At 37.0% G+C, this 14,138-nt stretch overlaps 1 protein-coding gene across 1 annotated transcript; it reads left to right on the plus strand.

Annotated features, from left to right (window-relative positions):
- Positions 1–481: 481 nt before the first annotated feature.
- Positions 482–9,897, plus strand: sult4a1 (sulfotransferase family 4A, member 1; the record flags this gene model as incomplete). Its single annotated transcript, XM_081363348.1, has 7 exons — positions 482–800; positions 4,353–4,483; positions 4,597–4,677; positions 5,852–5,978; positions 6,081–6,175; positions 7,827–7,965; positions 9,785–9,897. Exons 1-7 carry the CDS (start codon positions 632–634, stop codon positions 9,895–9,897), a joined length of 855 nt encoding a protein of 284 aa, XP_081219474.1. The 5' UTR covers positions 482–631.
- Positions 9,898–14,138: the final 4,241 nt, after the last annotated feature.

Here is a 14,138-nt window from a genome sequence, read left to right on the forward strand (position 1 = left end):
TTCTTAGAGTATAAATGTCTCCAGGCAAAAATCATTCTGAGAATTGAATGCAGCTCAATAGATGATTATGTTACTGCTAAACACTAGTTCTCCAAGTTGTGCACTAAGTTATCAGTAGGCATTTAAAACACTCTATAGTCATTTGATATTCATTAACAAACAATATTAGCCATTACATAATGCTAAATCGTATAGCCTGATATATTGTCAATATACACTCGTATTTAAGTGTACATGTATGCTAATTGACTGAGAAATCAGTCAAACGTGATATGAGTGCATTATTGAAGGCTATTAAAGCATGAATGGATTCAGCTTTTTCACTCAGCAACCACAATTCGATAGTTTTACTTGTAGAAACGCGTTGTTTATTTACATAACTGATGAAGAGCTGGCGTGCTCGAGGATCCGCCCCGGACGACTGACTGGTGCTGATGCTGAGCATCACTGAGAGAATCCTATGACATCATCTCTACGCCACCTGATTGGCTGAAGGTCAAGGCGCAAGCAAAGCGGCACGTCTTTACCAAACAATCAAGGGCTGGTGGATATTAAATGCGTCCTCTTCTCCCCAAATCTTTTTCAAAAAACCAATCCCTACGAGCTTTTCGTGCTGTAATCGTTTGAAAGCATGGCGGAAAGCGAGGTGGACACGCCGAGCACCCCGATTGAATACGAGAGCAAATACTTCGAATATCATGGAGTTCGACTCCCTCCTTTCTGCAGGGGCAAGATGGACGAGATCGCCAACTTTTCGTTAAGAAGTAGCGACATATGGATCGTTACATACCCCAAATCAGGTATGAAATCATATAGCTTCAGTTTACATGCGCACGCTTTTCCTTCATAGCGGATGTGAGGTGTTTTACCAAAATAAACGGGCATCACTTTTTTGCATATTTATTTTTAGACAATATGATTGAGATTGCATCAAAGCATGTTTCAGATAGCTTGTGAATATAATAAAATGAACAAAAACACACTAATATGCATATTTATATAGCATGTTTGTTCAGTAAAAATAGCACTTCTAGACGATGAAAAATATGTTTACTTCTATGTGTCTCATCAACGGCCTGGATTGAGCATTGGCACTATTATTAGCTTCAAACATTAATCATGTTCAAAATATTATAAAATCAGCCCTAATCATATCTGGTCCACCCTGAGAGTCTGATGGCCACCTTACATGTTAGATGATGAGTTTGATTTAAAAAATAAGGTGTAAAGTTGCTTATTTCAGAGATTGTGTGATGTTTGGTTAATAAAAATGTCAAATCAGAATTCTGGGTGCGTGTTTGTATTGTGTGTTGATGTGAAATAAAAAAGCAAGATGAAATGTTTGCCATGCCCACACGTGTTCATTCACTGCAGAGGCGCTGTTTCCTTTTAGGATATATTGCTCCCTCTCCCACGCATGCTTGTCAGTTTCCTTGTGTAATCAGGCTGCTGAAAACAGACAAACTTTTTTTGTTGTTGTCCTGCATCACAAAAAGCAAGTTAGACTGGAACGTGCATATGCATTACATTGCTTTCAAACCTGCTTGCGATTTTGAGAAGCCAAAAAGAAAACCATCCTTGGCTTGTAAACAACATTAGGACAGTCTAAATGATATATACCATGATTGCACCGTTATAAAGAGAAGAATTGAGAGGTAGACAGACAGCAGTGAGAGAGAAAAGGGTCTGGAATGGCTTGGCTCTGCAGAGGATGTTGTGTCGCACCAGCATCTGTGTAATTGAGTCCGGAGAGCCGAGGGAAGGCCGAGCTCTGCTGCGTTACACACTGAAATGTGTGTCTCCAGCGGGGCCGTGATGGATGACAGGTCAACACTGTCTCACGTTGCACTGCCAGTCGAATCTGCAGACTGAACAGACATTGCCTTGTTGATACTGTAGGTGTTGTGGGAATGGGGGAGTCAAACATTACAAGCTTCTTGATGCTTCTCAAATAAAAAACGAAATCAATCGAGGAAGCTTGATAGTGCATAAAGTATCAATTTATTTTTATTTTGAGGGACTCATTTTGTTTTCCAGTCCAGTGGGAGGAAGTGGCCACTAGGAGGGTCATGTGACCCTGTTGGTGTGTTTTCTTGAAGCGGATTGATTTTGTATACAAAAATAGGTTGCAAATCAAACATATTCTCATTTTTTTTCATCACTTTTATTTGACTGTCAAGAAAGGAACAAAATTGATTTAAAATGGATTAATAAACCCACGTCATCGGCGTACTGACACATAGACCCTCCTTATGTTTGTTATGCCCTTAAAATCCTGGATTCATAAAATTAGTTCCAGATCTTTAAGCTAACATAAGACTGTTTACAACACCTTATTCTAGGAATCTGTGCAGCAAATCAAGAATATAATTAAATATAACAGTGAGAGACCTGGTGGGGTTGTATTCATTTCTGTATGTTTCTGTGTATGTTGTTCCTGTAAAAGTTAGCATGCAGAATTTAATGTTCTCTAATCATCATTAATGATGTACTGAATCCAATCAATGAGAGTTCAATGTACAGTAATGGTCAAAAGTGATTCGTTTTTAATGACCATACAAGTTCGATTGAACCATCAAAATATGAGGAACATATTTTCTTCAAAAAATATTTTAAATATGAGGGATGAATAAACCCCTACACATGGTTAAGGTATTTATTTGTCAAAAGTATTTGGCAAAAACAGCTACAGGTTTATTTTACCATGCAAAAACAGAATGCATAGAAACTAATGCTCACAGGAAAATCATACATACAACATGATCAGTTATTAATATTTTGTTGGTTCTCTCTTGTGTTTGCATGTGTTCATGATTTCTTTGTATAACAGCGTGGCCAAAAATGATGTCCGCAAAATTTGCCATGTTTCAATGCGTTATCAAGAACAATTGAATCCAAACACGACTATGCAATATGATTACAAAATCTTAATACATTTTTAATAAAGGGTGAAGATGTCAATTTCCCTAGGCTACATCACTTTTGGCCACTACTGTATATGATTTCCCTCCCAAAAAACAAGCAAAATGATGTTGCTATATACACAAAGTCCAACCTAAAAAAAAAAGTACACTATCTGTATAACTATTCCAATATCTGTAAATAGATCAAATTAATGGTTGTAAGAATGTTTAATGGTGAACTTCAACTGGCAATATGTCATTTGAGGTTGATACCTCTGTTGTAGGAGATATATATATACGTTATATATATATATATGGCATATACGTTATATGGTTAAATTATAATGAACAACTCACACCAGGGCCCCGGTTACCCTAGCTATGGCCCAGTGTATGATTACATACATTTTAGAGTAAGAGGAAGGGCCCGTCAGAAGGCATTATGTGTTTATTCTGTTATTTAATGAAGTTAATTTATACTTATCTGCTCTCAAATCAGCCAAGAGTAAACAAAACTGCTCGATGAGAGCAAAAGAGACACATTATGATCATTTCAAGGTCATTTTTGCATTATGCCTTTGTTTTGTGCTCCCATAAGGCCTGAAAACTCAAAGAAAAATGAGTTCTGCTGAACTGGCAAAACTACTACTAAACAACCTCAACTAAACGGAAGATAGTCACATGCCGGCCTGTTCTTTTCATCTAAAATGAGCAAAAATAAGAAGTGAAAGAGGACACTGATACGCTTCCACGATTTCCACACACGCACACACACACAAAACAAAGAGTGAGAAAATAAAATCTACTTGATTGTGTACACTTAATACGATCAGTCCACAAACTTGCATTTTTCCGGCTTTTTAGAGGATCCAAATAAAACTTTCCAGGCTTTAAAGGCTCTTTTGTCAGTTGTCTAATGCTTGTCATGTGTTTCTGTCTTGCATAATTACTCTTACAATTAATTTGTTATGGCTTATAAATATTTCATTTGTACATTTTGTGCAAGATGTTTTCTTGGAATATGACATCTTCCTGTTGGTCAGTACATTCAACAAAATATCCTTTTATTAACATCAGAGCTAAATGTCAGAACAAACTTATATATAACAAATAGATAAATAAAATGAAAATATCAGATCTTCACCTGTTATCAATAGTAATTCTGTAGGACGAGTTAAACGGAGGGGCTGCTCCTCATTAGCTGGGATGGTCAAAACTAATAAAAAAAGAAAAGAAAATAATTATTATCAAGATATATATCAAATAAAAATAAAAAAGTCACCCAAAGAATGGTTTTAAACTGGTTTTGGGGTTGCAGGTCAGGCTAAATTCAGGCAAATGCATGCGTTTAGTAATACTCAATTCAGTTAAGTGCAGCAGGCAAAGTCATCTTTTTCCCATCAATAATATATCCGATATGGCTTTCCTTCCTGCCTCTCACACACACAGGCACGAGTTTGTTACAGGAGGTGGTGTATCTGGTGAGCCAGGGTGCGGACCCAGATGAAATCGGCCTCATGAATATTGATGAGCAGCTTCCTGTGTTGGAATACCCACAGCCGGGGCTGGAGATTATCCAGGTAAACTCTCTCTCACGTGCACATATTTACCAAAACTATGGCCTTCAGCATGAGAATGCTGACCTCTGACCTCTTTGACTGACAAACCGCAGTTTTATTTGTTGTTTACGTAGGAACTGACGTCGCCTCGTCTGATCAAAAGCCACCTGCCGTACCGATTCCTGCCCACAGCCATGCACAACGGTGAAGGCAAGGTCAGCTGGAACACAATGCAACATATTAATCATGACTTCCAATCGTTCATTAGGGCCTATTCACACAAAAATGTCTCTATTATTATACATACCATTGATATCGTTATTCAGCAAGGATGCAATAAAGTGTTTAGAAGTGACAGTATAGGACATATATAAGACATTTATAACATTACAAAAGATTTCTGTTTCAAATAAATGAGTTCGACATTTCTATTTAATCAAAGCATCCTGAAAAAAAAATAATGTTCACAGTTTCCACAAAAATATTAAGCAGCACCACTGTTATCAACATTGAAAATAATAAGAAATGTTTCTTTACCAGCAAATTAGCATATTAGAATGAGGGATCATGTGTCACTGAAGACTGGCCTGGAAATCCAGACCTAAATCTGAAAGATTAATGGTCTGGCGTCGACTAATGAAAATCGGCCAGCTCGAGGGGCGGCACCAAGCATGCATTTGAAAATCTCACTGCACGCAATTGGATAACACTACAACCAATCACAACAAGCCACATACGCTTGGCTACCAGCGGAGCAAACTGGTAGATTAGATTAGCGCAAAAACGCCCTTCTTGCAAAGCAAGGATTCGAGCGCCGTCTTCTGTTCCTGTTTTAGATAAAAAGCCAAGTCTAACTCATTCATTGTAGCGGCCAAAGCCGTTTCAAACAACTGGTGTTCATCCATAGCCATCTTGCAATGTTTACTAATGACTTCGACGTCACAGAGCTGATCATCTCACCTCTGGCCCGCCTATATCAGATAACCCGATGTGATTGGTCCAGCTCAGATACAAGGGCATATTTAATGAGCATCATTACTCGACGCCAGAGTAAACTCGCTGAGCAAATTCAACTTGTGCTCTCGCGAGAACTCTGGATTACCAGGGTAACTGAAGACTGGAGTAATGATGTTAATTCAACTTTGCCATCACAGGAATTAATTACATTTTAAAGGCGTTATTAAATATAGAAAACAATATTACTTTTTTAACTGTATTTTTGATCAAATAAATGCAGCCTTGATGATCATACGAGTAGTGCAGTAGTGTACAATGGATTGCATTAGTATTTTACTTTGCTGATGGAGTCTTTTCATCAGTGATTCACTTTTTGTATAGATTTTGGTATGAATATGCCTTTCGACAAACATATCAATGTATGTCCTCTAGGTGATATATATGGCCAGGAACCCTAAAGACCTGGTGGTGTCCTACTACCAGTTTCATCGCTCTCTACGAACCATGAGCTACCGGGGAACGTTCCAGGAGTTCTGCAGGCGATTCATGAACGACAAGTGTGAGTAAGAGACATGACACAAAAGTGACAGGTTTGCTCAAAAGGAAATTGTATGAGAATGAAAATTAAAACTTTTTTTGTCTGTTTCCTTTGTCTCTGTAGTGGGATACGGTTCCTGGTTTGAGCATGTTCAGGAGTTCTGGGAGCATCGCATGGACTCTAATGTTCTCTTTTTGAAATATGAGGACATGTACAAGGTACCGCCTGCATTGAGACACACACACACACACACACACACACACACACGCACGCACGCACGCACAGAATTTCTCCTACCACAGTGTGCAGTTTTTCAATTTTGTTATTGCAAATTCTAACGAAATAGTGCTTTTGTAAAATCTATTTTGTAATTGATTTTTAAACATTTATTGCTCGATTGTATTTGTTTGTAGACATATCAGTGTTATTTTAGTATTATTTATATACTATTACAGTATTTATGAATATTTTGAATTAGCATTCATTTTATATTTGCAAGTTTTAGTAATTCTGGTATGTGATATATATATATATATATATATATATATATATAGGCCTATATTATTATTATTTTTCTGTATAGCTTTTAGTCATTCTTATTTTAGTTTTAGAAATCGTAGTACTTGTACCTCAATTTCTTTCAGGTACTTGCCAAGGCAACATTTCTAATATTCATTTTCAAGTTTACGTTCTATTAAAATTTATTATTAAAATTTTCTTTTATTTCAGCTTTATTTCAAGTATCGAAAACAATTTTTTATACTTTTAGTCAACAATAAAAACACTGATATATTACTTTCCGCTTTAATTCAGTTTTCTGTAAACTGTGATGCAGAGATGGTAAATGATCTCAAACTCATCGCATAGCGTGTATGTACGCACACCGCTTCATACAATCTTAAAAAAATAGTAGTGTACAGTTTATTCAGTGTTCACTATTTCTTATTTCAGTAAGTGGTGCGTTAGTATTGTATTTTGAACATACCCTCTTTTACATTTGTCTATGTAGTATGAGTACAAAGAGGCCCCCTAATAATCACCCATTATCACAGTTGGTACATTTCATTCTTAACAGTTCCTGGAAAGTTAGATAGTAGTGTGTTATGTATGTATAGGAGGGGGATCACTGATAGTCAGTCTGCTTGAATATGTTGTTTCCATATCTTTATGGGGTAATGCGATTAAGAGAGCTCAAAGTCCAGCAGGAAAGCACAAACAGAGACACACACGCATGTGACAGAGGCAACAGACTAATGTATAGAAACATACAGACAGATAGGACACCATGTTCCAGGAGTCTGTGATTCAGGAGTCAGAGATAGAGGTCAGAGACTATATGCTGAACATAAAGGATATTATATAAGTTAATATGAAATATGTTAACACTTTACAATAAATTATATACTGTATATATATATATATAATTTTTTTTTACAGCATTTAACCTTTGTTAAAAATGTTCATGTTAGTTCCTAGTGCATTAACTGTTGTTTTCATGGTTTCAACACTTCATAAGTTCAAGAAATATTAATTAAATTGCTATTATTGTTTAAAAGTTTATAAATAATAAACTAAAATAACATAAAATATAAACAAATAGCAAAAGTTGCACATACATGAATTAGTCGCTTTGCATAATGTACTTTTAGCAATTTAGCTTGTCTGAACACAGAACAGCTGGTAGATAAAAAGTCAGCTGCACCTCGAGGTCCCTGAAATCATTTGAAAACGTTAATTATGTAAGCCTATTACGTGTTCATGTATTCATCTGAGTAAGACCAAGGTGTGAGTCATAATTACATAACTAAAAGACTGTCATTCTCTCTTTCTCGCCACCTTTCCTGCTGCCTGTAATTGTTGACTCTGGAGGATCTGGGGACCCTGGTGGAGCAGCTGGCTCGATTCCTGGGTATCGCGTGTGATAAAGCCCAGCGGGAGAGCATGGTGGAGAGCTGTAACCAACTCATTGAGCAGTGCTGCAACTCTGAGGCCCTGTCCATCTACCGGGGTAAGGAGAAAAAGAGGGCGCTCGAAGCTATAAAGGGGGGTGCAGCAAGGCTAAGGGATAGTGTACATTCAGAAGATTGTTATGCAAAAGAAACCTCTTCAGTAAGTAAATAATTGAGCACAAAATATTAATTTGACATTTTATTACGTCATGATGACTCGCAGTACTGTTATCACTTGTAGTGGTTTTTATCGTTTAAAACGATGGTGTAATTGTAAAAGAATCAGAATTGAGTATTGCAGGGAGCCGTGTAAAAATATAAATGAAAGATGCATGGTTCTGCACTAAGCATGGACAAGTTTATAAAAGGACTGCCTGTGCCAGGTAAACGTATAAAGCAGACGATAAATCTACTTTAAACTTCACAACTACCAAAACAACGTGGCTACACCAGACGCGAGCGGCGCGGCGAGAAAAAAGAAAACAGAATCCATTATAATCAGTGATGCTTTCTACACTGGATGCATCGCGACACGACAAATCCCGGACAGTAAACTGATGCCCCGTTCTATTTCTAACGCAGGCCTACTCCAAGCGCTCGCACAACTTTTGCTTTGTCCAGTATAGACAGCTTCATCAAACTGTTGCTGTGCGACGCGACAACCATCACGACCGGTGTAGACACAAAAAAACGCAGACGTGTCTGACAAGAGCCAACCGAAAGAATAAGACAAAAACGTGTGTCCCGGCCTTAAAGTGATAGTTCACCCAAAAATTCAAACAAATACTTACCCTCAAGTTGTTCCAAACCTGTATGAGTTTCTTTCTTCTGTTGAACACAAAAGAAGATATTTTAAAGAATATTGGTAACCAGACAGTTGACGGACCCCACTGACTGAAGTCAATGGGTGCCGTCAACTGTCTTAAGAGACTTCACATCACAAACACAGTACTGTATTGTACTGTACTGTACAATGTTTCAAGCAAGGTCATGTCTGAGAGTGTCTTTATGTGGGGGGCATGAAAATATGTTCCTCTAAAAGGGGGGCCCCGAGCCGGCAGAAACGGTTTGGGAACCACTGCCATCATGTGGTGAAGATGCATGGTGCATCTTTATTTCTATGGAAATTTCTGTTGCTATCTGTTGTCTTTTTCCTATTATTTTGTTATTATTTAATAAACTTTATGAAAAGCCCCATTGTTTTACATAAAAGAGAGGATTTGCCATTTATTTGAGATTATTTTATCATTTGCACTTTAGTTCTGTTTTGTTGTTTTCTTGTGTCTTGTTCCATTTTCTTTTAGTGCATGGATTCTTGGCTTGGCATGATGCTGACTACTCACTACATACAGTACAGTAGGGAGTACTTATTATATAAACACTGAACATGAAGATGGAAAATGTGTGTGAGAGAGGTACAAGAAGGTGAGTCTGGGTGATGTCAAGTCTTTAAGCAATGTTCTGGATCCGATTGCCATAATATTGGTTACCATAAAAAATTCTGAATTCTCAATAATAAAAAAAATCAAATAGGCTAAAGAAAAAATATGCACTTACAATGCAATTAAACCAAGCCAGCATTTCCGGAAGGTATGAAGAAGAAATGTGAAGCTTGTATTTTTGTTGACACACTTAATTAAAACATAAATTATTCAGTAAATTTGTATTATTATTTGAGGTGTATAGTTATAGTTAATCTAAATTGTCCTTTTTAAAATGGATGGATTACCTAGCCTGTCTTACTGATGTAATTCCTACAAGTTCTATCATATAAAAGTATAAAAATGCTGCCAATAGAGTTTAACTAGTGTTGAAACCAAAACTGTGAGGTAATGTTGAAATCAAGAGCTCCTCTAACTCTGTTTTCATCTGCTTCAGGTCGTTTTGGGCTTTGGAAGGACGTTTTCACTGTGTCCATGAACGAAAAGTTTGATGGTGTTTACCGACAGAAGATGGCAAAGTCTGACCTGACCTTTGACTTTAACCTGTGAGGAAGCGACACTGGACTATCCGTTAACCGCTCAAACAACAAACCAACCAACCGATCACCTGCTGTGCTTAATGTCACCTGATGGACGTTCCCCATCCAGATTTTATCTTTCCATCCCCACCATCTCTTGCTCATCAATGCTTTCATTAGCTACTCGAAAGTTAATTTTTAGTACAGTTACTAAGAGGCTTTTAATCCTCTTGTGTATTTGCATTAACATTGCATCAGCAGTGCTAGTCCGAAGTGTAAGCACAGTGCTTGTTGCGTTTGCACATTGTACAGAGCTATTCCATATCCCAAAGGCGCTTATGAAATGTGTATTTATTAAAAATTAGAAATTAAAATGATTTAGACTATATTCTATATGCTAAAGCCCTTACAACAAACTCTCAGGAGGATTCTTGAAATCATTGGCTAATAGATGCACCAAATATGCAGTCATCCAATCACAACTCAGGTCGTGAAAACCTGAGCCTCATGATGAATGCTGATTGGCTCCTGGCCAAAAGATCTTAAAGTATGTGTGGAATGTCATTTCGCTTCTTCTTGTGCACCTCTCTTAGTGGCTTCTAGACGGCTTTGACTTATATGGTATGTATAGTATGGCTATTCATTGATACCGTAACGAAAGGTAATTCACATTGTTATGTTCACTTGATTACATCTATATTTTCATTTTTGAGTGCATCGCATCTATTTGCATCATCCCCAGGATCATTCACATTAACATACACTCTGTCGAAGAGTAGGAAGGGGATCTTTTTAGAACATTTCACATCAGTTACATGCATAACGTAAGTGTTGTTATGAGCAGATATGAGTTTGTATTTCATCATTATGTTTTGGTCAAAAGTATAAAAGATGCGCAAGGTGATCTCAGATACCAGCACTCATAACAAAGTGACTCACATATCCAACAATTGCTGAGTTCAGAATGGAATACTAACATACTATGTACTGTAGCCTACAGTATGCTATTGTTAAAAAAATAGTATGTATGCATTATGCCACTAAATAGTTCAATCAGTTGTATGCCACATTGTCACATGACCTCATTAAGCGCATGTTTAATTCAGAGAGCGATGGTTGTGTCAGAAAATAAAATGACTCTTTAGCATTTTTGATCCCAAAAATCTCTTGGCATTCTGATCATATAATGACACGATAACATAGATATTACATCTGGTTCAGTTAAAGATGGAGTGCATTTTAATGTGGCATTCTGTTCTCTAGTTTCAGCCATGGAATAAAAAAAAAAACATAATTTAGACTTTTTTTCTTTTGCAAGTTTTCTCACAATTTTGAAAAAATTTTCCTCGCAATTGCAAGTTTATATATCGCAATTCTGACTGTTTTTCTCCGAGTTGTGAGATGTAAACTCACAATTGCGAGCTATAAACTCCAAATTGCAAAATATAAACTCACAATTCCCAGAAAAAGAACTGTGAGATAAAAATTCACAATTGACATATTTTATATGCAATGACGGAAACAAGCTTCCATTGTTTTCTGTGCAGTGTGCGCTAATGCACATTTGGAAAAAGCTAGTAGGATATTTAATGCATACAGAAAATTTGCATACTGTGCACAATATACACAATGTACTGTGTACTATAGTAAGAGTAGTATATTAGTATGCTATTTAGGAAATAGCACATGGCTGAATTTGAAATAGCACACTAGCATACTACTCTCTCCCCATAGCAAATAGTATGAGTAGTATGCTATTCTGAATTTGGACAATCACCTAATTCAGAAAGAGAACAGACAGGAGAGAGGCTGAAACCTCACATCCAATCAGGAAGCTGCGTCATCAGTGTCACTGAATTTATTCCTCTACACCATTTTCTCTTTCTTCACGCTCATATCATACTCCCTTTCCAGTGCTTATCGTCTCTGGTATTAGCCTGATTCCCCACATCTTTACTGTGTGGGACTCAACCGAAACTCATTGGCTACTATCAACATGTCCTGCTCATTCTGCAGATTTAGACTGCTATGCTGTTTTATGTAACTCAACACATTGTTTTTATTTTTTGTCAGTCTTGCTTGCTGGTTTATTAATAAAGTGACATCTTCAGGCCTTGGAGTTCAGTTTGCCTTCTGTTTGTTTCTGCTTTTTTTCTTGCCAAGAGCGCAAATACAACGTATCAGTATTAAAAAGACGGCTAACACAGCGGCTTAAATCTAAGATGCTGGATTAACAACAGTTGGAAACTGAAGCATGCTGAGTACAAAGAGGTTTCTGAACAATCACAGATGGCACCAAAGGACAAGTTAAGTTCCTATGGCAACAAATCAGTGCCTCTGATATACATGTGTCCTTTAATCGCCAATCAGGTATTAAAAAGAAAGCAGTGTGAGCACTGCAACTTTGTATTTTAATGTTGCACCATTGCATGGTCTCATGGAATAGTGTTATTAAAGAAATAGTTTGCCCCCAATTAACAAATGATCATTTGAGGGTGAACTCCCTCTAACTTCCCTTTAACAAAAGTTACAAGCTTTACCCTCATAATGCATTAAAAACTGTACACGATTACATTTCTGGGTCCGTTTGGACCCAGTGGAACATAAGCTTAACTGTAACTATAAACAGCCATAACTTGTTATTTTTCAACTAAAACCATACTGTATCTAATCAGAACCTTCTAATTAATGAGTGAATGCACTTTTGAATGCTACCATGTTTTTACCATGCTATTACTTTATTTACCACCTTTTTATTAATTAAACAAATTGAGAACTACAGCAAAAACTAGTGCCATGTAAGAAAATATCAGGCCGTTCTCATCCCAAGGCGTCATATACTGACGCTTTTGACATTTCGTCGACATCGAACGCACATGGCACCCTTTAGCGTCAATATGAGACGCAGATAGATATGGGCCAGAAGGCGCCTCCTAGCGGTCTAACTCTAACCCTACCCCAGACCTAAACCTACCCAGAACCGAACAAAGCTCTGTGCGTGTCATATTGACGCTAAAGGGTGCCATGTGCATTCGATGTCGACGAAATGTCAAAAGCGTCAGTATATGACGCCCTAGGATGAGATATTTTATTTATTATTCCTGAGAATTTTTATTTTAATATATCATTAGATAGATTATTAAAATTATACTGGTTGATTTGAGTACTTTAATTAATTAATAATTCCCTTCTATCACTGCATTGATCTTTTAAAAACAGTCTTTAAATTTCATTCATATGGTGAATAACCTGAAGACTTTGACATTATTGCTCAAACATCATCTTCTCATACATGCCAGATGCATGCAAATGATATAAAGAAGGCTCCATTATGCATCTTAAAATATATTAATAAATCCCACAGCATTTATTAGTAAAAGACCACAGTGCTCACCCATTAGTGACTAATGATTGGTGATCACTAGAGGGCAGTGCAGTCTAAAGGCAGAAATATTGCAGAAACATTTTAAAATTGATCTTTTATTCTTGGGGCATTAAACAGGTGTTCTGTTTTCCAGCTTGATAAGGTTGTTGGTGCATTTTTTTTGGTAAGATTTTCAACACGTAATTAATAATCTGCATTGTGCCATCTCAAGCTAAATTAAACAAACATTGTCATCTTTATGCATTCAAAAGGTAACACTGATGACAGTTTCACAGTTTAATTTGACTTGCTCAAGATGGTGAAAGGAAAAATTGTCTTAAAGAATTTATTATATATACTTTTTAATTTTCAGATTTAAAGTACAAACAAAACAAAAACAGATAAGGTTATTTAAAAAACTTTGACCTCTGGGAGAGAAAGTTAGTCAAAAAACAATCACATCCAATTCAATTCATTTTTCCCCCGGTTCTCCTGTTGGAGCCATGCAGAATAACAGAGAATGTGATGGATCAAGGACTTCTCTCTCGATGGAATCTGCACATGTATAACTGTCAGTATGTCTATCTGTATCTGTATGTAACTCAGGAAAACACACTTATTGTAAGACTTCAAAGGCATTGACAGCCCTGGGCTTTTGGGGTTAAAATTGTTAATATTATTCTTTTCTTTTTTTCTGAAGGAGATGCTTTACAGACTTTCTACAAGTTCTACTGCAGCTGAAAGTGCAACTAAGGACAGAGAGAAAGAGAGAGAGAGAGAGAGAGAGAGAGAGAGAGAGAGAGAGAGAGGGAGAGGGAGAGGGAGAGAGAGAGAGAGAGAGAGAGGGAGAGGGAGAGGGAGAGAGAGAGAGGGAGAGGGAGAGGGAGAGAGAGAGAGAGAGAGAGAGA

Source organism: Scardinius erythrophthalmus (assembly GCF_964197995.2).
Source record: "Scardinius erythrophthalmus genome assembly, chromosome: 4".
Classification (NCBI taxonomy): domain Eukaryota; kingdom Metazoa; phylum Chordata; class Actinopteri; order Cypriniformes; family Leuciscidae; genus Scardinius; species Scardinius erythrophthalmus.